Source organism: Sinocyclocheilus grahami, unplaced genomic scaffold, assembly GCF_001515645.1.
Source record: "Sinocyclocheilus grahami isolate Dianchi unplaced genomic scaffold, SAMN03320097.WGS_v1.1 scaffold808.1, whole genome shotgun sequence".
In the NCBI taxonomy this organism is placed as follows: Eukaryota; Metazoa; Chordata; class Actinopteri; order Cypriniformes; family Cyprinidae; genus Sinocyclocheilus; species Sinocyclocheilus grahami.
This window is the reverse complement of record NW_015505987.1, coordinates 410,985-434,502: the sequence shown is the minus strand read 5'-3', so window position 1 is coordinate 434,502 and position 23,518 is coordinate 410,985. Positions and strand designations below refer to the sequence as shown.

The 23,518-nt window shown below is 37.3% G+C and overlaps 2 protein-coding genes across 3 annotated transcripts; one reads left to right on the top strand and one right to left on the bottom strand.

Moving 5' to 3' along the window:
• LOC107562130 (sodium/nucleoside cotransporter 2-like) lies at nucleotides 1-12,187 on the bottom strand. 2 transcript variants are annotated; one of them, XM_016246704.1, is made up of 19 exons: nucleotides 12,122-12,187; nucleotides 11,843-12,027; nucleotides 8,464-8,540; nucleotides 8,319-8,392; nucleotides 8,019-8,110; nucleotides 7,709-7,898; nucleotides 6,812-6,953; nucleotides 6,461-6,574; nucleotides 6,128-6,202; nucleotides 5,969-6,049; nucleotides 5,787-5,867; nucleotides 5,414-5,539; nucleotides 5,149-5,279; nucleotides 4,884-5,052; nucleotides 2,321-2,515; nucleotides 2,114-2,195; nucleotides 1,881-1,979; nucleotides 702-804; nucleotides 1-186 (listed from the first exon to the last, which is right to left on the bottom strand). In XM_016246704.1, exons 1-19 carry the CDS (start codon nucleotides 12,136-12,138, stop codon nucleotides 75-77), a joined length of 2,145 nt encoding a protein of 714 aa, XP_016102190.1. In that variant the 5' UTR covers nucleotides 12,139-12,187; the 3' UTR covers nucleotides 1-74. The 2 variants fall into 2 exon arrangements, with proteins under 2 accessions (XP_016102190.1, XP_016102191.1); XM_016246705.1 differs by having other exon boundaries at nucleotides 8,464-8,537.
• znf592 (zinc finger protein 592) lies at nucleotides 12,010-23,518 on the top strand. Its single transcript, XM_016246703.1, has 9 exons — nucleotides 12,010-12,853; nucleotides 13,009-15,214; nucleotides 16,108-16,286; nucleotides 16,396-16,569; nucleotides 16,666-16,810; nucleotides 20,862-21,137; nucleotides 21,275-21,387; nucleotides 21,512-21,653; nucleotides 22,203-23,518. The coding sequence occupies exons 2-9, from the start codon at nucleotides 13,028-13,030 to the stop codon at nucleotides 22,683-22,685; spliced, it is 3,699 nt and encodes a 1,232-aa protein (XP_016102189.1). The 5' UTR covers nucleotides 12,010-12,853; nucleotides 13,009-13,027; the 3' UTR covers nucleotides 22,686-23,518.

Here is a 23,518-nt window from a genome sequence, read left to right as displayed (position 1 = left end):
ATTTAATAAATAATGCCATTATATTTAGTTCAGAGGTGTTTTCTGCATTTTTGTATCATTACCTATTGGCCAAACTACATGCAAACAGATTCCTCAAAGAGGCCACAACAGTTTGCAAAATAAATTGTAGCATTTTTCACTCCACTCCACGACCCCTCGAAATAAATTGTTCCATTGTTGATAGTGCTGCAAACAAACAAACATTTACATTGATGCAGTCTATAGAGTAAATATTTCCTAGATTAAAGGAACAGTACACCCAAAATTTACAATTTGCTGAAAATTCTCTCATCCTTAGGCCATGTGTCATCTGCAGTGAATGGGTGCCCAAACAGATGATAAATAATAAATAATCTGCAAGTAATCCACAAGACTCCAGTCCAAAAATCCAACAACGTATTTGTTTAAAACTGTTTTTGCTTTTAAACAGTGCTTGATCTATGCATATTTCTTTTTTCACTGAAGAAAGCAATATTATGGATAGAGGACTCGTATTTTAGTCTGAAGCAACAGTTTAAAGTTAAAACGCCTTGATGTGATTTGTTTATTACAAACACACAGCTTTTCCCTTCAGATGTTAATTGATGGACTGGAGTCATGTGGATTACTTGTGGATGTTCATTTTTGGGTGAACTATTCCTTTAAACATTTCAGTCCTGAGTGCTTTTAGATGACAACACAACAATATTCTCTGTCCTTACCTTTCAAAAAGATCATTACAGCAAGTTTCAATGTTGGAAGTAGTAGTATTGAAGACATTTTGAAACACATCCACACAGTCCAACGGAGGGACGAAAAGTATACCTACAGGTAGAACAATACTAAATTGAACTCAAAACCAGACTGTACTTAATCAAAACCAGCAGGTGAGGGGGCTGTGGCATAGTAGTTCATCTGTGCTGGTAACTGATATTAGGTTAAAGCAGTGTCGGGGAAAGTTACTTTTAAAAGTAGTGCATTACAATATTGCGTTACTCCATAAAAAAGTAACTAATTCCGTTACTTAGTTACTTTTTATGGAAAGTAATGTGTTACGTTACTTTTGCGTTACTTTTTAAATCTGGACAGGGCTTGCTTGTTTGTTTTTAAAATAAAAAAGTTCTATTTTTGGCAAACACAAAAGTCTTTTCACACCAAAGGTGAAATGAATAAGCCTCAGGCTGAAGGGAAAGTAAATTTAAGTCCGTACAGTAGAATGCAGAAGAAGAAATTTTAACACACTTCAGCAATGGAAAAAGACTGTTTGTCTAGAATATTTTTTACTTATTAGTATGGTTGAACTGGATCATCGAAGGTCAGAAGCAAAGACATTGGTTAACAGAATGGGATTAAACACATAAAGGATATTTGTGTTGTTTAACATTTAATTATTGCAGGTTTGCGTCATATTCTGAGATGCATTATTTTTATTCATTTTGAGGAATACGGAATATGTGTTCCTTTTTTTGTAGTTTTTTTTGTGTGTGAGTGAGATGAATTCATGCATATTCATATTTATTTTAGAACTATAGTAACCTTGCGTTACCTATTTGGAAAAGTAACTCAGATATTCTCTTGTAAATTAAAAAGTAATGCATTACTTTACTAGTTACTTGAAAAAAGTAATCTGATTACGTAACTCAGGCTTGTAATGCGTTACCCCCAACACTGGGTTAAAGGTTTTAAGTTTGAACCTGGCAAGGGGCAATTAATAACCCATCACTCTTCTGTTTTTGAGCAAGGCTTTATAGAGACTGTCCATCTAATGTGTAATGTAAGTTGCTTTGAATAAAAATGTCTGCTAACTTAACCTAATGCCGTGTGTGGATAAAGCTGTGAAGTTGATTTGATGTGTTTGACTAAAGTTAAAACACAGATTTGAATAATTACAGATTGCTTACCAGCAATACAGGCATTTATCAGGGAAACGCATGTGCCTGTGAACAAGGCTCTGAGCACTAAAGTAGATATGTCACTCTTCTTTTGTGGACAAATAGAGGCTGGGGAATAATAATAATAATCAGTAAATGACATGTTATAAAAATGGTGATACTGAACAATGGTGATAAGAAGTCATAAGCTATACTGTTAGCACTTAAAATCATTCAAGCAAGTGCTTTGAATAGATACTCACACAGGCCTCCAATCACAATACCAAGAGAGCTGAAATTAGCAAAGCCACACAGTGCATAGGTGCAGATGATTTCTGATCGAACCTGCAAGTTTGGACAACATATACTTTAATGCTTCTGACAAACTTCAGATTATGCCATTGACTATTTATTATGTTTATTAACATAAATACATTACATACATTATGTATTATTACATACATACTTACTGAGAGCCAATTTTTCTCTCCATCATCTTCTAAAATGCCATTAAGTCTGTTGTTTTTGAGCACTGACAGCTTCTCATAGGCTATAAACTCATTGAGGAAGAGTTTAGTGCCAATAAGTTCAGCCACTGTAAAAGACTCCTCGTATGGAATTCCCATCATGAAGGCCACCGGCATAAACACATAGGAGCAGATCAACTGAGGATTTAAAGGTAACAACACTTTTAAAACACTTCTGAATATAAAGATTTGTAGGATGATGATTATGACTTTTTCCTTTTGATGTAACATGTAAGTACATAACAGTTCAACGTTTTGGGGCAGTATGATTTTTTTTTGAAGAAGAAGAAATTTATATTTTTATTAATATCAATCTTCATTACAGACTCAAGGTCCAAATTAAAGAAAAAAACCATCTACATCTACATCTACATCTACCACCACAATAAAAAGTTACAAAATACAACAATACCAATGTCTCCACAGCTCTGACTGATACCGTGTAGTACTAACCCTTATATTTGATAGACCCACAATAATCTCTTTTTTTTAAGCATTTAGTCGGCAGGTAAATCTATCCATAAGATTTCGTAACAGTGCTTTAAAAGTGATTACTCTTGCACTCACAAACATTTCACTTGCACTATGCCATCTAGGTCTCTTTAATAAAATTCTCATTGCATCATTATAAGCTACTTGCAGCTTCTGTAAACTAGATGTTCTATAAAGTGTTGTACAATATGCTTTAAAAAGTGACACCTTCACCTCATCTGAACAGAAACTAAACTTACATAAACGTATATTCGCCTGCATATACATCATATGGCGTTGCCTTTCAATATCCTCATCGTCTGTCATGCGTTCAGTGATGAAATGTCCAAGGTATTTTACTTTAGCACACACAGTGAGACTCCTATTAGACAACTTGAAAACTGGATATTTTATACTTTTATCCTCCTTAGGTCTGCAAATCATAACCACACTCTTATAAGGATTATATAAAATATCATGTTCAAGACCATAATCAGAACACATAGTTAAAAGCTGTTGAAGACCAGCACTGCTAGGACTAAACACCACAAGATCATCTGCATACATAATATGATTCACTAGAATATTCCCAATCATACACCCAGTTTTACAAGCATTCAAACATTCAGATAGATCATCCATGTAAAGATTAAACAGAATTGGGGACAAAATCCCTCCTTGTCTCAATCATTATACATTGAGCAGATATCCCTCTGATGATTTGCATCTTTACAGTTAACATCACTACACATCATTGCATCCCTAGGTAAATGAATATTACTCAGACATCTATCTGTATTTACATAATAGACTAAAAATATCTGCCTGAAATATCCGCATTCATATCCCCAATGACATACACACTAGAAATAGTAGAACTTTCAATAAAAGAACTGATAAAAGCTAGTCTATTTAAATACTCATCTTCATTATGATGGCATTCATAAGGTGTATACACATTTAGAATAATGAAATTCTTATCTTGATAAGTAATCTGAATTGCAATACACCAATTAACATCCAATCTAATTACCTTAACCAGTGGGTCTAACTTTTTTTTCCACAGTATGGCTACACCCCCAGATATCCTACCTTTGATTAAATCCATACAAGATCTACTGTGGATTCACCAGCACCATGAAAATTATCATTAAGAGAATTCAATTTATCCAAATCTTGCATTGATAAAAATGTCTCTTGCAAGCATAAAATATCACAGTTCTCCAACAGACTGTCCACAACCATACGGCGGGCTTTATCCCCAACACTCTGGCCCACACGCAGACCACGACAGTTGTATGACACAGCCCGAATGTCCATGGGGGGCACCAACACTTGTTCATACTACCCGAGGGCGCACACTTTCCCCAGCAACTAGTGTAGAATTTGACCCGCTGACTCCCACCCTACGCGGCTCGTAATAGCGTCTAACAAAAGCCCCTTCGGGCCAGAGCTGCGGGTCATACATTTCACTGACTTCATTACATTCAGCAGATACTTTAAATGAACTGTATCTGCTTTGTACAGTTTCAATCTTCTGACAAGCAACATCGCGTCCAAGTTATTGAGCAAGGATACATTCATTTAAAAAAACGGTGACAGTGAAGACATTTATGATGTTACAAAAGATTTCTATTTCAAATAAATGCTGTTCTTTTGAACTTTACATTTATCAAATCATCCTGAAGTTAATAACGTATTATGGATTCCACAAAAATACAAATGTTTTGTGAAGACGGAAGTAATGGCTACTGAAATTCAGTTTTGCCATCACATGAATAAATTACTTTTTAAAATATATTCAAATAGAAAACAGTTATTTTAAATTAAAAAAATTTATTTTTACTGTCTTTTTTGATCAAATAAATGCAGCCCTAGTGAGCACAAGAGACAAAAACAATAAAAAGTCTGACTGATCCCAATCTTTTTTGAAAGGTAATACGCACACACACACACTATATATATATATATATATATATATATATATAATGATCTTGAATATCAAAAAAGCCACTCAGGATCGGGTAATACACACCTCAAAAGTGACTTCTGGGTATCCCACCATGCCTCCCATCCATTTGAGTGTAGCATTTATGAAGTCCAAAATGGCGAGGAAAGCAATCAAGTTAGCAGCGATGTTGGCAACAAGTCCTATTGATGCAGATGCGCCACCGCTGACAGCTTCCAAGACATTCTGTTCACCACTGAACACACACATACATAATAATAATAATAATAATATGAAACATACCTATTTTTTTTCTAGAAATCTAGAGTTCATATCTGACAGGATAACCCACCCGCTGTCAACTTTAATCTGATTCTTAGATGTAAACTTGCTCTTTTCAGTTTCAGGGTAGGATAGTTTGGAGATGGCTAAAGCACATGGAGCAGCCATCACTGATGCAGAAATCAGAGATGAGGCATCAATCTGTGTAAAGGAGATGTATTATCCCATAAAGAACATAACATACTGTGGTAACAGCTAAACTCATTCATTTGTAACTTTTTTTTGCCATTCCAGCTTTGGAATTTTATAATAAAATGAAGTGCATGTTGTCGTACCCCAAATGAGATGAATGCACCCATAACACTCCCAGCAATGGTGGCAAATCCTCCAGTCATGACAGCATGAATCTCAGACTTGGTCATGTCCTTCAAATAAGGACGAATCAGGAGCGGCGCCTCCGTCTAGAAAAAAAAATGTAAACATTACAACATTATGACAGTAAAAAATTACAATCAATAATGCATTGTTCCAAAACGATATAATTGCTAGATTTTTTTTAAAGGATCTTCTCCCTTATAAGAAACATCTAAATTTGTCACAAAATGTTTTTAGGTCATTTGAGAGCATATACAATGCTGCATGCTGAACTGAATTGAATTGAATTTTTCAATAATTGAGTATATTATAGTAATGATGACAGAATATTACCTGACCAACAAATATGTTCCCTGCCACACTGAGAGTCTCTGTAGAGGAGGTTCCCATCGTTACCTGCATTGCCCAGGAAATCTTGGCACAGAAAAATACACTATTAATGCATTCATATGAAGAAAATCTCTTGAAATTCTTATAGGTTAAATGAAAATAAGACTGGACTTAGTCACTTTTACCTTTGTGATGACCCACTGCATGACACCCAGGTAGTACAGCACTGACATTACACTGCTGAAGAACACCACTATAGGCAGAGCCTGTGAGTATTGAGCAACATTCAATAGTAAAAATAAACCTATCCATGCATTTCATGTCAAGTACGCTTCATTACTAACCTGGAAAGCAAATATGTTCTCAATGAGGTCTCCAAACACAAATGATGAACCAGCTTTTGTGTAGTCCAGAAATATCTGAAAAAAAGGAAGACCATAATATTCTGTTTCTCCTTCTCTCTTGTAGTTTAAATAATCATTCATTATTGTTTTGTTTTAATAAGTTACCACAGATTGTAACATATTAACTTCATTTAGAGAGCTATATCTTTGCAAGTATGATGGACATTATATTAGTTTACACAATAAAGAGGTGTTCAAACGTATGTAAAAATGCTCCTGTTTTGCATTTTTCTAATTTAATAAAAATCATAATAATGATGCTTTATATTATACCTGAACTTGCTTTCCAAGCCATTCGAATGCTAACAGACCAGGCTCTGTCCTAATGATAAACAGGCCAATGGCAAACTGTAAACCGAGTCCCCAGAAGACTGTCCTCCAGCTCACCTAATCAGAATTCAACGCAAACAACCTTTTTCGTTAACAACCACATTCATTTAAACTAATTTTTTTTTTAAAGTTCCTTTAGCATCTACAACTATTTTATTGTTGGGAAATGATAGGTGTAACCTCAACAGTCTGATAAGGTTTGTAGGAAATCCAAAGTCTAAAAAAATACATTTAAAGAGATAAGCACCTTTAATAAAGCATGTACTGTTTGCAGGTGTGTGTTTTATCACTCACTGCAGTTCTGTGTGCAGAGAAGAGAAATATGGCAATAACGAATAGACAGACACCGCCAAAAGGGATGAGCTGCTCTGGGCGCTTTCGTGTGTCGATTGCCAGCCACGCCACCAGCAGGCCCACCACAATTACTATGAACACCCTGCAACATACAGAGATATATATGACGCATGTGTATAATCATGGTCCCTGTATTGAAAACATATTGCCCATTTTATTATATTTAGAACAGTGGTTCTCAACCTTTTTGAAAAACCAATGCTTTAGAGTCTGTGGTAAAGACTGATTTAGCTGTTTTGTTCTACAACAATTACACACAGTCAAAACCTCAAACATGAATCTTGTGACCTTTAAAAATATAAGTAGCTAACAAGTTGCTATTTAAGTGCATAGCTCACATTGTTGTGCTAGTTACAGTGTGGTGCATTATGTACAGTGTCAACTTGTTTGCAGCAATTATATTTATACACTAGAATTATATTCAAGTGTTTGGGGTTGGGGTCAGTAGGATTTTTTTAAAATGATTCCTTAATAGTAAGGTTGGTGAAAAAATGACTGTAATGACATTTATTATGTTACAAAATATTACAACTGATAAGCAGCACAACTATTTTCATCACTGATAATAATAAGAAATGTCAGCATATTAGAATAACCTCTGAAGGATCATGTGACACTAAAACAGGAAATTCAGCTTTGCCATCACAGGAATAAATTATATTTTAAAATATATAGCAACAGAAATCAGATATTTTAAAAATGTCACAATATTGCCGTTTTTACTGTGGTTTTGAACAAATAAAGTGCAGCCTTGGTGAGCATAAGAGATGTCTTGCAAAAACTTTAAAAACAGATAATAAACCTTTGAACAGTAGTATATTAAAATGCCATACTCACCATTTTATCCATCTGGTATTGGATTTGAAACACCTTTGTGCAGGCTTGAAAAATCTCCTTATGCTGTCACCCTTGTACTTATTCACCAGTTCACACACGATGATAAACACCCCCAGACAAGTGAGGACAACCAAAGCAATTGCCCTCTGAAAGTCCAGATAAACCGCAGCAATGAAGTATGCTAAATAACCTACAATATAAAACACAAAGCATATATTGCACCTTGTCCACTTGAGATGGATAATGTATCACCATGTTTAATTAAAAACAGTAATAGATATAAAACTGAGAAGATGAAAATCTTGCTTACCTGCAGCAAGTATTCCCAAAGCAATGTATTTGATTATTTTGGAGTGTGTCTTGCAGAAGATCTCTGTGGCCGTGATGGGTATGCATGCTTTGCTGTGGTCAACAATGAAAAGTCTTGCACATGTGAAGTCTTACAGCATGATTGGCAGAATCATGAATCACAGAATCGAAGCATTTACATTTTTGACTATATTTCTTAATTAGGATGACATTATGTAATTGCAAGGGAATCTCATTTCCAAATAATGTGATAATGAAATCTTAATGGCATCGTATTTACAGATTAGATTCACAACCACACCTTAGGCATGATTTTGACTCCTTCTCTGACTCCTCTTTGTCACTGTCACTAAGGTCATCTGTTAATTTATCCTCCTAAGAATAAAAAAAAAAAAGATTATTTTTCAGATTTTTTAGAGAACTTCCTCACACTTTCCCAAGCCTACCTTAAAAAATGCTGGATTGTCCACCCCTTGTTCTTTCCCACATGAGATGGTTGTTAACTGTAAATCTTCTTTGTCTGCTGTAAAGAAAGAATCAGAAAACTTTTTACCAGCTCTAATGAACATTGATTCAACAGTTCCTTAGGAGCTGCGAGTTCAAAACACATCCATATCCACATTTAATCCAAACAATTATTAACTATACGCACAAATATGAAATCGACACCTCCTTTATTCAAACCATGGCAAAAACCACCAGTTCATATAACAGTTTGAATCAATCTAAAGAATGGAGAGGTAAATAAGTGGCTTACTCATTCTGCATTCTCTGTGACAACTGCCGAGTCTTGAACCTTGAGCTGGGATATATATACTCTGCCCACTTGGAAATCTTATCATTAATTAACTACATACTAACGTGTTTTTATTTATAACACTTGCACGTTGCTATCAGATTGCTAGTCAGGGATGACTACTCTGAGTAGTCATGAAACAGCATCTTTTTATCATTTATTGCAATGAAGCTCCTCCTTATTTCCAGATAAAAAACAAGATACAAAGTGTAAAAGAAAACAAACTGTCAGGAATAAAAAATGTAACATAACGAAGGGCCTGAAATTCTACAGGCGCCTGAGAGGAGGGGCCAGTATTATCGTTCACATCCATAAAAGACACTGAGAGCTCAGTGACTCCATGATCAACAAAACTAGCCCAAATCTAGCCTGATGACCATTGGAACCCTGCTAGCCAATAAAAAAATATAATATATATACCTGTCTTTTTCAAGAATTTTCAGATTTCCTATAATTAGTAGGTCTTCAGTATAATGTATGCAGCAATAGGGTCATGGTTTCGATTCACAGGACACAATTTTTATCAGTTGGCCCCGACTCTCCACAGTATCTACAGTAAATCATAGAAGACTTTAATTACCCCTGGTCACAGAACGGCAGAGTTAAATATATAATTGAACACAAAATATATAATTATTATTAAATATAAAACAAAATTAGACCTAGCTGGTTAAGTGTACGAAAACTACCATCCTTATACAATTAGGACGCTAGATGCCACTGTTGCACATTGTAAAGTATGATTCAGTTTTATGCCTGAATTCAGAAGAACACATCACTAACAAAACACACTGGCAGCAATCTGAGCATATGCTACTACTATTAATATATGGAGAGTTATTAATCCTATGTTCTTAATCATATAACCTTTTTTTCAAAACTTACTAGTACATTTACTCAAAGGCATGATTTGATTGTAAGTTATGGTCTGTAAGGTTGTCTTTGTACACTATATGAGGATGCACAATATCCAGCTTTACATAAATGCGATTTCATCTTCAAATCCATATAAAATGTAGCGTCTGCCTGACCCTAAACTGAAGTTTTATGATGGTATATTATGCCTGACTCCATAGAATGCTTTACAGAATCCACAAATCAAATACAATCATCAGACAATATGTGGAATCTGTGACAGTTTTCATGGAAAATCATGGAAAATTAAATGGTGCCTAATACCTTTTAGTTAACACAGGATGACGCAAACTTAATAGACCGCAGTGTGCGTCACTGAATTTATTGAAGGTATAGTGTGTACAAAACACATTAACAGTTATTCATTAAGACATTTTATGTGTGTTTGTTTTTTTTAGAGCAAGCAGTCATTATTCACAAATATCAACCAAGTCTTTTCTGCACATTTATGAGTCCTCTCCACAAACTGAAGGTATTGTGATTTAACCATTCTAATAAGCATGCATATATATATATATTGGCATCTATGGTTCAACGAACTCTCCAATGTACAAAAGTTTCTTCAGATTATTAAAATGATCTTCAACTAGGTCTACAAAAAAATGGTTCTATGTCCAACTTTAAAATGTATTTTATCTTTATATAAAGATATAATATGAAGTTAGTGTATTAAAAAAATCATGATAATTTATTATCATTTTGACCTCTGTTTCTACTGTCTCAAAGGCAAAGGAACCCAGGTCTGAAGTAATTCATCTAGTGATTTTTTTCCCTATACATGTATTTGCACAATAAGTAGGCCTATTTATTCAGAGTGAAAAGATCAGTAATTCATTACAGAATTTGACTGCTCATTCAAGCCCACTTTTATAGTCAGTAGGCCTATTACATATATTCTCAAAGGAATTAGTCTTTTTGACAATTCCAGTGAATAGAAAATAAATACATATACATGTGTTATCAGCACAAGTTAACCCTAATCCTACCTACCTTTATCTTGGCAGTTTCTTCAGAAATGTTTTCAGAGGGTAGAATGTGTTTCCACCCTGTCAAAGTCTATACCTATCTAATCTATAGCTAATCTGAATAAATAAATAAATAAAAGTGTTGTCAAAAAACAGGCTATAAATTGTGAAAAAATTCAGATTTAAAGGGGTCATATGATGCGATTTCAGTTTTTCCTTTCTCTTTGGAGTGTTACAAGCTGATTGTGCATAGATAAGATCCCTGAAGTTGCAAAGACTAAAGTCTCAAAACCAAAGAGATATTCCTTATCAAAGTTAAGACTCTGCCACACCCCCCTAAAACAGCTCGTTCTAAGACGCCCCCACATATCTACCTCACTATGTGGAAATATTTGCATAATGCCGCCCAAATGTGCACGCAAAGAAAGAAGGTGTGGTTTCAGTAACCGCAGTTAGTGTTGAAGCAGCCATGTCAGGGAGACGCTGTGTGTTTCTAGGCGAAAGCAAAAGCACTTTATTTGGCCTTCCGAAAGTAGATGCAGTTAGGAATCTTTAAGATTACTTACAACAGAACAGCAATGCATTTTATGGACGACCGTTTCGTGAACCTAGGAGAGGAGGTCATTCTGACTTTGCTATGACAATCTCTGAATCAGCTACTGTAAGTATGTTTTGTTACTAGTTTATGTATTTGCTATTGACTGGCCAATCAGAGCAGACGACGCTTGTAGGAAGGAGGGACTTTGTAGAAAACAAAGTGTTTGAGAGAGGCGGGGCATAGAGGACCTACAATAATGTGCAGTATTTGAAAAATAATGTGTTTTTTGAACATTAAAGCATGTCAACATATTCTGTTACACCAAATACACAAAATAATGATCTTTAAAAAAGCAGCATATGACCCCTTTAAGGTTAAGGTTTAAGATTGCTAAGATTGAACAACAATTTAAACAAACAGACAAGACTTTTAGTGACAATAATAATAATAATCTAAGTGGGTCTAATTTGGTTAGGCTACTTATATAGGCTACTATTTTTAATGCCTAAAACAGAAACAATGGCCGTGACAAATGACTTTGTAATGCGTTTTTTTTTAATTACGACTTTTCCCAGAGTGTTTGTCCCATCCATAAAAACAAACAGGCCTACCCTTATAAAGGATATATGAAATAGTTGCTCTTTCATTGTTGTTTGAAGAGACATCACTATTTGTCCATGCCTGCGCCACATTTTTGCGTCTTCTAAATGGTCGGGGACGATGGCCAAAAATGCTGTCTATGTAGGCAGCTTCTCGGGATTTGAGCCACGGCCCGTGTGTGGCGTTGAGCGGAGTCCTCGCGCACACAGGAAGGAGAGAGGGCTGTTAGCTAGCAGACGGCGGGCAACTGAAAACAAGTCACTTTTATAAACCTCACAAATCAAACATACCTTACGCTGACTTGCATGGCGTTTGAAAGGTTGCTTTAAACGCGTGTTTGGCTGTATACCCGCAGACTGTTCTACTATAACCGCAGGTTTGCGTTATTTACAGAGCTGGGATGCAAGCAGCTAACGTTAGAGAGCCGCGCACCCGACTGCACAGCTAAAGCTTCTGTCAATACGAACCGCTTCACTTTCTTCATAAATATTCTCTCATCTGTATTAGCATTATAAAACCTATATAAAATGACATGTCATGTGTAACGGGGTGAAGTATTGCCAATTTGACCGTAAGCTGTGTTTTTAAAGGGCTTTGTTAGCTTGGCGAAGGTTTGTTTTTCTCAGTTAGCCTATGAGCTAATGCTAGCTCTTTAACATCCTCGTACAAAAGCTCATAACTTTCAACTAATGCTATTTGTTATTTGAAGGTGTTCTGTCGATCTAAAACAAATTCTCCGACAATTTTTGTTAAAACTAATTTAGGCGAGGGTGACAGTCTAATTACACTAAGGTAATTTTGACTGGCTGGGGGGAAAAAACGAGTGTAATTATGCCCAATACAGTATTATAATGTTAAAATGCTTTGAAAAGAGCTAATGTTTCCATAAACAAGTCTTTGAGCTGGCTGGACCATTACTATGGAAGTTCCTGGAAGTGTCCGTGCAATACAGATGAAGGTGCACAGGACCAAAACTGATGGATGCCAACAACTGCTGAGATGAATAAACCAGGAATCAAATGGTGATTATAATTCAATCTTTCTGCATTTAGCATCATTGCAGTTCAATATTTGATGTGATGTGGTTTTATGCCTGTTAATTCTAGTATTACAATTTTTACGTATATGTGGCCTGCATATGTATTGATTTATTTCTCTCTTCATATATTTGCTTCAGGTTTTGAAAATCTCCAATCATGGGTGATATGAAGACCCCTGATTTTGATGATCTCTTGGCTGCCTTTGACATCCCTGATGCAACCAGTTTGGATGCCAAAGAGGCCATTCACGGGAATCAAGATGAGGGAGAGGGACACCTTAAGCACTCGGAGATGTGTATGGATGCCACGCTTTTGATCCCTCACCCAGTGCCTATAACCGATGCCCCTGCTGTCAGTGTTATAGTAAAGAACACTAGCCGCCAGAACTCCTATGAAAATCTTGTAGAGAAGGAGAGCTCTCATTTGGGGCACCTTTTACAAAATGGGTTCAAAAGTTCTGCAGGCTCACTGGAGACACATCCCTCCAGCTATCCAAGATTGGATAGCTCTTCTGTCAACGGAGACTGCTCAAGACGTTCCATGGAAAAAATTCCTGTCCTCTACAAGAATGAAAAAGTTCCCTCTCTATCAGAGTCTATGCCTCAGTTTAGCCCTATATCCAGCCCAGAATCTGAAGACATTCATAGCAATGGAATCGATGACCGTCCAAAATCTGCAGAGACCTCGTACTTCCCATCTGATTCACTCTTTACATCTTCACCTCTTCCTGTTTTAGACAATCATGGAAAACCAGATGCATCCTGCTTATCGTGCAATGAAAGACTTCCTGGTTCAAAAGGTGTGGATGATCTTGGGTGTGATGGCTCATCTTTCAAAGACGATATGGTTGAACAAAATTCTGAGACTAAGAGTGACAGCATCCAAGATTGTGAAACAAATGCATATTCAACTCTTGAGACAAATATTTCTTCTTCCCATCTATGCGTCAAAGCTCACAGCTCCAGATTATCCTCTTGCCTTGATGCATTAGCAGCCTTGAATGCTAAAAAGGATCCAGGTGGGCAAACAAATTCAAAGGATTTCCCAGTTACCCCAAAAGAGTCCATGAAAATTAGTCCAAAAATACCAATATCACCAAGGAGCCCAAGAAGTCCTCTGGAGGTGGTGAAACGTTTCGCAAAACAGCCTGACAGCCCAATGAGTATATGCAGTGACAGCAGTGGTAAAGCATCTCCAGCTGTCGCTGCTGGCTCGCCTCCAGCCATCCCACGAGTCAGAATAAAGACAATCAAAACCTCATCTGGAGAAATCAAACGCACTGTCACAAGCATATTGCCAGACTCTGAAACTGAAGATCTCATGTCACCGTTTGAGTCATCGCCATCTCAGTCCTCAGTTGAAGATGCCTTCTCGAAAACATTGCCTGGGTATCGTTCAGATGATACCATTTCAGAGGTCATTTTTGAAGATGGAAAGCAGGAAGCCTCAAAGACACCTTTACTGGGGAGCAAATCCAGCACAAAATCAGCGAGGAACTCAAAGAAACCTCAAACCCAAAATAATGGTCATGCTCTAAAGGCAACACTTGGTGGCAACAAGCAAAAGAAGGCTTCTTCTCCTCAGATTGGTTCTTTTGCTAATACAAACTACCTTCCGAAGGCATTACACTTGGCAAACCTAAATCTAGTCCCACATAGCGTAGCTGCCTCGGTTACAGCAAGGTCTTCCACTAATAGACAGGAGCCCTCTCAGTTATCATCATCAATGGTGTGCAGTTCTGTACCACTGGTGCATCAAGTTAAAAAAGTTTCTCCAAACACACGAGCTGTTGTCCCAAATACTGCAGCTGGAACCTTAAACAGATTGTTGAATTTCTCAAACCCAGTACCAACATATGTTCCCGACCTGAGTCCACCACCAGGCACCAATATCAAGCTCCCACCGCAAGGCTATTGCTGCCTAGAATGCGGAGACTCATTCGGGCTGGAAAAGAGTCTTGCTTACCATTACAGTCGTAGAAGTGTGCATATAGAAGTCGCGTGCACCCACTGCTCCAAAACATTGGTGTTTTTTAACAAATGTGCTCTCTTGGCACACGCTCGAGATCACAAGAACAAAGGCATGGTGATGCAGTGCACTCAGTTGTTTATGAAGCCCATTGCTGTTGACCAAATGTTGGCACCCACCAAGCCTAAGCAGTCTGTAAATCAGATACCTTGCGGGAACAACGCCACAGAGTCATCTAAAAGCCAGGTGGTCTTGCCACTTTATCCCGACAAAGTTATCAAACATGGATTCAAATGTCTGGACTGTAATAAACAGATGTCAGACTACACAGCACTTGCGGGTCACTATCAGAGGGCAACAGAGGCTAATGGTCTGGTGAGTTGAATCAATGAACTACTGGAATCACAAAACGTAACAGTGTAAATTATTACAAAATTACTAATTATTGTTTTTATATTGGTCAGTGACATGTCTTTTTGAATATATTAAATTACAAATGCAATTTAAACATACAATGACTGACTATACCATGTCTTATATTTAAAATTTCTGTATTAAATTAAGATATTTTTGTGGGTACATAAAATCAAAAACACTGAAATTTTTATGAAAAATATTTTGGCGTAATCTTTTATAACTATTCGATTTTTTTTTTTAAACTGCTTCACTGCTTTCTATTTCATGCTATTTGAAAAACCTCAAAAAACTGTTTTTTGAAAAAAAAACAGAAAAGACTATGATAAGGTCAAAAAGTCTATGAAGATAACAGACATTTTACATTTTTATATAAGGCAAGATTAGTTCAGATGTGCTATGTGATATTTTAATTATGAATATAAATAATTCAGAATTAATAATTCATTATTAATAATTACATATGATAAAAAAAAACTTTGTTGAAACTTTCTAAAATATATAAAAATATTTTATATGATAAGATTTTATAATATATAAAACTTTAAACCTCATAAAAAATATATTAAAGAATGTTTTTGAAAATAAAGGTGAAATAAACTTGTTTTGAAGGTGTCAAAGAAATGTTACTACCTTTTACTTGATGGTCATTCTACTATATATAGAGAGATAAGGATAGTTTTTCAAAACCATATGAAATCAACGTAAATACAAAATACATTTCAAAGAACTGGCATGTGTTCTGTATGAACATGTGACTTGTTCTTTTCTAGATTTTTTTAGATATTTTTTTCTTTGTGTTTCTTGTGGACACTCTTCTATGTCATTGACCCTGTTTGCTTTCTTCGATGCAGATTTGCAAGGTTTGCTCAATGTTGCTACCCAACAAGTGCAGCTACAGGGCCCATCAGCGAATGCACTCACACAAATCTCCTTATTGCTGTCCTGAATGTGGGGCACTCAGTCGCTCAGTGGACATCCAGAAGCATGTGAAAGAGAATTGTCTCCACTATTCCCGTAAAATTGGGTACTCGTAAGTACCTCGAACAGTGACCTCTAGACCAATGAACTTCCGCTTTGAGACCATGAATGTCTTTTATGTTGTCTTTGCTCACTCTCTGATTTGCTCAAATTTCTTTCAGGTGTCTGCATTGTGAAATGCTTTTCATGTCCCTGTCCCTCTTGAAGACTCACATTGAGGAGAAGCATTGTGAGGTCTTCTATAAGTGCACTATCTGTCCTGTAGCCTTCAAATCTTCTAATGGCTGTCTGATGCATGTAAAAAACAAGCATGGTGGCAGTGAACCCAACCATCAGTAAGTGCATCTATTGATTTGTCATGCCATAAATTCAGTCATAAAAAATGTTCCTAGAACTGTGTCGAGGAGTTACCTCTGGTTCATTCTGTGCAGGGTGATCTACAAATGTTCCTGTGGAACAGTCTTTAAGAGGAAGCAGTTGTTATATCAACATTTTCATCATCGTATATGTGTGTTCAAGTGTCCAGATTGCACTTCATTCTTCCCAGAGAAACTACTTTTGGTGCAACATTTTAAGGTTTGTAGCTACTTTTAGTGCTGTTGGTCATTGCAATGTGTGACTGACAGTTTCTGTCATCTAGTGTAATTGGGGAAATTGTGCACATATTGTCTTATCAAACTGTAATTTTAGCTTAGTTTAGACCAGGGGTGGCAAACGTCGGTCCTGGAGAGCCGCAGCCCTGCAGAGTTTTGCTTCAACCCTAATCAAGGTTACTAGAAAGCTACAGGCAGGTGAGTTTTAATTAGGGTTGGAGTTGAACTCTGCAGGGCTGCGGCTCTCCAGGACCGGAGTTCGCCACCCCTGGTTTAGACTATTACAATTTATTTACATGCACTTTGAAAGTCTGATTTCAGTCAGGCTAAAGCAGTCATTTATTTATTTATTTTTAGATGTCATGTATACGCTTTTGTCAGAAAGAAATTGTAACTGCCAGATGAAGTCGGATGAACAGACCTAAATTCTAACAGAATGCGATTGTAGCTTGGCTTTGTCCAGCTTGTATACATGTTGCTCACTTGCTCCAAGGTGACGTTTAATGTTTGATATTACGTCAAATATTTGATTACGCATTGTCATGTATACTTATGTGACAAAAACCTGCTATAGCTGAATTATAACTCTGCATGTAAGTATACTTATGAAGGGAAAACTTCACTGAATAATGTATTTAGTGCTTTTAGAAGGAGGTGTGAGTTTATTCCATACACATTTTATACATAATGCTTCTGTCTGGGACTACAAGACATTTACATTTAAGACATTTAGCAGATGCTCTTAACCAACTTATGAAAAGTGCTTCATATGAGACTGTTGCATGTAGATCAGCAGGTAAGCATACAATTAAGAACATTATTAAATGAAGTACTTTCTGCACAAATGCAAGTAAGTACTGTCTGAATAAATTGAATAATATACATATATTGTAGTATTTTCCAGAATGTCACATTTTTTCATTATCTGAAATGTGTGCAACATGTATTTCAAAGCATCTTATATAATGCAATTAGCGTCAAGGACGCAAAACGTGTGAAGCACACATTTGGAGCCCAAGTGTTTTTGTATAGCGTATTTCTCACATGCTGGTAGTTTGTTTCACTTAAAATAAATGTATAATAAATTGTGTTTATAATGAATGCCACTATATTTAATGTTTTAAAGGGGTCATATGATGTTGCTAAAAAGAACAGTATTTGGTGTAATGAAATGTGTTTATGCGGTTTAAGGTTCGAAAAACACATTATTTTCCACATACTGTACATTATTGTTTCTCCTCTATGCCCCACCTTTCTGAAACGCCTCGATTTTTACAAAGCTCGTCGGTCTGAAAAGCGAGGTATGCTCTGACTGGCCAGCTATCCAGTGCGTTGTGATTGGCCGAATACCTCAAGCGTGTGACGGCAATGTTAATGCTCCTACCATACTGTGATGCCCTGTCCAGCCAGAGCAACGAGACAAAAACATTAAAACCCATTATAAACAAGGCATTTGTTGCATCCAGTGGGGATGGATTATAATGACTTATACTGTCTTTTTACACGTTGCATCACGCCACGTAAACATAAAACCATGTCTGCATTTGTGATCGGAGAAATGACAAACAACAAGCGCTACTCTACACTGATCAAAACTCGCGTTTGAATCATCAGTGGCAAATTCTTTAATATAAAAAAACGTACTTGCAGTCTGTGAGTCAGAACAGCCGGCATTGTAGTCTACTCTACCAGGATCAGGAAACAGTCCTGTAAAATGTAAAACAGTCAAATGTGCTAGACACATGTGAATATTTGGGTTGAACTGTTCTGGAACAGTGTTGTAAATACAACTTAACCACTGATTTCTAGTTGTGTCCTCTTGGAAGGCCAAACAAAGTAGTTTCGCTTTCAGGCCGGCGGCCTAGAGTGAGCGGAGGCCGGCGGATTCGATGAAGGAGTGGCCTTGCGAAAAGAGGTGGGCTTGCGGCAACCACATGTAACGACCCCGGGCTGGACTCCGCTTCGTCCACGGTGAAAGCCGATCCGGCGATCCACAGCACGAAGATGATGTATTTCCTCAGCGACCAGCACGGCTCAGCTCCAGGCATGACGAAGCAGATATCGTCCTCTTTTGGAAGGCCAAACAAAGTAGTTTTGCTTTCACAGAAACACAGCGTTTTCACAACATGGTGGCAGCAACAATACTACAGCGAGAATAAAAGTTACGCCTTCTTTCTTTGTGTGAACATTTGGCCGGCGTTATGCAAATCTTCCCACATCGTGACGTAGACATGTGGGGGTGTGTTAGAACGAGCCGTTTTAGGTAGGCGTGGTTGACTCTTAACTTTTATAAAGAATATCTCTTTGGATTTGAGGCTTTGGTCTTTGCAACTTTACAGATCTTCTTTATGCACCAAGAGCTTGTATCATTTCAAAGAGAAAGAAAAAATTTAAATCGCATCATATAACCCCTTTAAAGTTACATTTTTCATTCCTGTTTGGATCTAAATGCTGTTAAATTTAGAGTGTGTCAAACTCAGCTCCTGGTGGGCCACTGTCCTGCAGAGTTTAGCTCCACCCAACTCCAACACCTGCCTGGGAATTTCTGGGGCTGTGTCTGAAATCGCCCCCCTATACCCTTAAATAGGGCACTATTTGAGGGAACAGCCATTTTTAGTGGTGTCCGAAACCATAGTGGACGTTCTCGAGTGCACTCATTCAATCCCACAATGCACTGCAAAAACAAGTGTACAACTGGTGCACGCTCAACGGCTAGAGAATGCCCATAATGCACCGTGAGAGTCACGCGCCAAATGAATTCCCGCATCTTGCCAGAAAATGGCGCCCGCAGCTGAATAATCAATCCGTTCATTTTTACAAAGCACTCATCCATGGCGTACAGCATAATGTACAACACGGGTATAAATTCATTGTAAATTGATTATTAAATTGTTTGATTAGGGTTTATACATAATTTCCGTGACAGAGTTCAAGATAAATCCTTTAATCTTACTACGGGAGCTGCTAGTTTCAAATGATTCATAAACCGCAAGCACAAACTATGCAAAAGCGGCATTCCTTCCGGTGCACTCAGTGTCTGAATTCACTACTCGTTTTCATTCACTCCTTCTAGTGAACTGAATTAGTGACCTAATGTAGGGAATAGTGAATGAGGGGGCAATTTCGGACACAGCCTAGGACTCATGAAGATTTTGATTAGCTGGATCAGGTGTGTTTAATTGAGATTGGAGCTAAACTCTGCAGGACAGTGGCCCTCCAGGAGCTGAGTTTGACACCCTTGATTTATAGTATTTTTTGTGAGCCTTTGTTTTGTGTAGTTTACCAGTATTTTACATTATTTGTGATTTGTAATAATGAAAAACAAATTTGACCCGCTGTGACTTATAGTCATGTGCGACTTATTTTCTGGAAAATATGGTACAATAAAACCTAGTGCAAATAAACAAGCCCATGCAAGATTCTTTTTCAAGTTAACCCCAATATTTTTGAAATAGGTCATATTTGCATTTTGCATGAGCTGCGTGAGTTTGATTGCATGCTGGGAGGCATGAAGTGGTCAAGATGAGAGTATGTCAGTTGCGATGGGGTGCTTGCAAATGACAGGTGGTCATTCAGTGTAACTTTTTTTTTGGGAGACATGTTTGATTTGTCAAGTAATTACAATACATTTTAACTACAGATAAGGCAGACTGCTGTAACTTGATGAATGCAGTCAACACAGAGTAACAAAAGTATACAAAACGGTCCATTAACATGGGATGTATTCAGTTTAGATTGCAGGATAAACTAAAAAAAAATTAGAAAAATAATTTTGTAGCATAATACTGTGGCAGAATGGAAGCGCCAGGAGAGATTTTTGTGATCTTGTGGTTGCATTGTGGAAACAAAGAGCAGGTCATTTCTTTTTTTAATCTGCCATCGCTATTTCCTATGTCATTGTCTACTGCCACAGCACTAGAGATGTCTCATCTCGTCAGTGCTGACCTGAAGAACAAGAGTGGTACTGTATTATGCAGATATTTAAAAATTATTCATATTTAAAAAGTCTAATAAATTGTCTGTTTCATCTGCAGACTGTTCATGGTGGAGTTTTCAGAGGTGAAGCAGAAAAAAGTCCCAAAAAGACAGAGACAACATCTTTCTCTGATAAAATGTCACCACAAAAACTCCAACCAGGGTTGACCAAACCAGTAAATGAGGCCTGCATGAAGGGAAGAGAGAGCTCTGCTGCACAGAAGTCAGGTGCTGGAGTTAGAATGAAGAATGCTGGTTGGACCTGTGGAGAATGCCTCCTGTGGGTTCCCGACAGAGAGACCTACATCAATCACATGAAGACCAGCCATGGCAAGGTGAAAATCTTTGCGGTGCATGTGAGATTTTGCATTTGATTGATTTGCAAGTACTCCTCTGTTTTTTTGTTTTTTGTTGGCTCTAGTCAATTTGTGATCCAAAATCCTCACATTTGAACATGCCTGTCTTTTTGCAGTCAATAAAGAGGCACCCATGTCGGCTATGTGAAAGTTCCTTCAATTCACCCTTGAGTCTTAAACGACACCTTCGAAGTGACCACGATGGAAGAAGGAAAGTTTACACATGCTGGTAAAATCACTATACTGTATAATTAAAAAGTGATTTAATGTTCTCAGAAGTTTTATCAACATTTATTTTGCACTTTTCTTAAGAGTACAACTTTGTGTTGTATTTTTCTTTTTAAACCCTGAAGGTACTGCACAACTGAGAGGATATCTTTCACTAAACACTCTATGCTAAAGAACCACATCAACTTGATGCATGGAATCAAGAATCCAGATTTCAGCCAAATGGCAAAGCTAGCATCTCAGGAGGTGGGCAAACCCACAGGGGAGGTAATCTTCTTTTATTTATTTTATAGAAACATTATATCAGATACAGCTTTTGCTACTACGTTTTAGGCTTGCCGCGATAGATGGTGCTGACGGTGACAACGCAACACCGCTTATGTCACTTGCCCACCGCAGCACCGACCCCCACCGTCGTTTTGATTTTTTTATTGTAATAAAAATCATTTAATTCAGTAAAAGAACAGACACTACAATTAAAAACTGAACACGGCTGCTCAATGCAGCGTGCCGAATGTCGCATCACAGATCAGATTTTATTTATCCATTGAGGAGAGTGAGTCGAGCTGACTGACGAAAAGAGTGAGGTGAGACAGGCAAGACGATGGCAGATGATTTAGTTTCGAAACGAGATGCAAAAGCGCCTGTTTGGCAATATTTTGGATTGTGGCTTTCCTAATGTGATTTGGAAAGCTAGGAAAAAGGGAACGCCCCCGCCCCTACGGTGATACCGGTATTACCGGTGTTGTCACACGTCGATTAACCGGTGGGAAAATTTCCTCACCGTCACAACCCTACTACATTTTCCTCTTTCAGAAGCTGAAAAGAAAAGCAGAGGGGGCTCATGGAGTAGCAGGAAATGGGGAAACATCATACAGCGTCAGTGCCAAGCGACATAAGCCACTTTATCTCTGTGCCAAATGTGGCTTTAAATCTGAGGACCAGGCCCAGTTTCAGGAGCACATACCTCAACACACAACCGACAGCGACACACCCCAGTGCCAGCACTGCGGCCTATGTTTCACATCTCAGTTAGCACTCAGCAGACACCTCACCATTGTACATAAGGTCAAAGAACCGGAGAAGCATGAGGACTTTAACGAAGAGGACGCAGGGAAAGGACAAGAACACTCAACAGACTTGAGCGATGAACCCGTACCTCTTTCAGCAAAAAAGACTGGCCTGTCCACAGAGAAGGAGCAAAGCAAACTCCACAGTGAGCCCACAGACAGTGCTTTCAACATCAGTAACAACACACAGGCATCAGAAGCAAGTGGATTTGAGGAAGAAAAGGCCTGAACAGAAGAAAGGACTACAATGGAAAGCTGCTAAACAACTTAATTGCAAGCAATGGTTGCTGAATATGCAGCTGATAAATGTGGTACTGGAAACATGTTGCCTTACAGTGAAATACTATATCTCATGTCATTTATCATATATATGAAATAATGTTTAAAACAGACAGAGTTTTAATGCATTATTTGAATTAACTTAACTGTTAAATTCATGCAATTAATTGTCACTTTTTTACTGCTTGCTTGTCCATCTTATGTATGTGGATAATCATAATTTATTTTTGTGTAATTGCAAAAGCATCATGTCAGTGTATTACAGTGTTTTGCTACAGAGCAAATGTATGTTTTTGTTAATGTACCACGTCAAATCTGTCTTGGGTACATTACAACGCAGGAAATGTTATGTATGTTACTCAGTGTAGCCATAAGTGAGACAGTCATTTAATATTTTGACTGTTTTCAGGGTCACCAAAAAATACTGAAGAATTTAGTACATTTGATGGTCAATCTTTGGTGGTGCTTATGCTGTGCTGGTCTTGAAGGAAGGGCAGGTCTGATGTTTATTTTATATTTATTAGGTAGCGTGCTTGTATCACACAAAGCTAAACATCTGTAACTGCATTGCTACTATGGAGATTGCATTATTCTAAATGGTATTCACTTAAACCCAGGTATCTGCACTCAGAGAAAGTATATTTTCATATTCATTCCATGTCGATTAGTAGTTTCAATGTCATTTATATTCAATGAGCCATTCTTACAATCAAATTGAGCACTTTTGTAAATGCTTGTATGGAAAAAATTATTTACATATTAAAGACATCAGAGACAGCTACA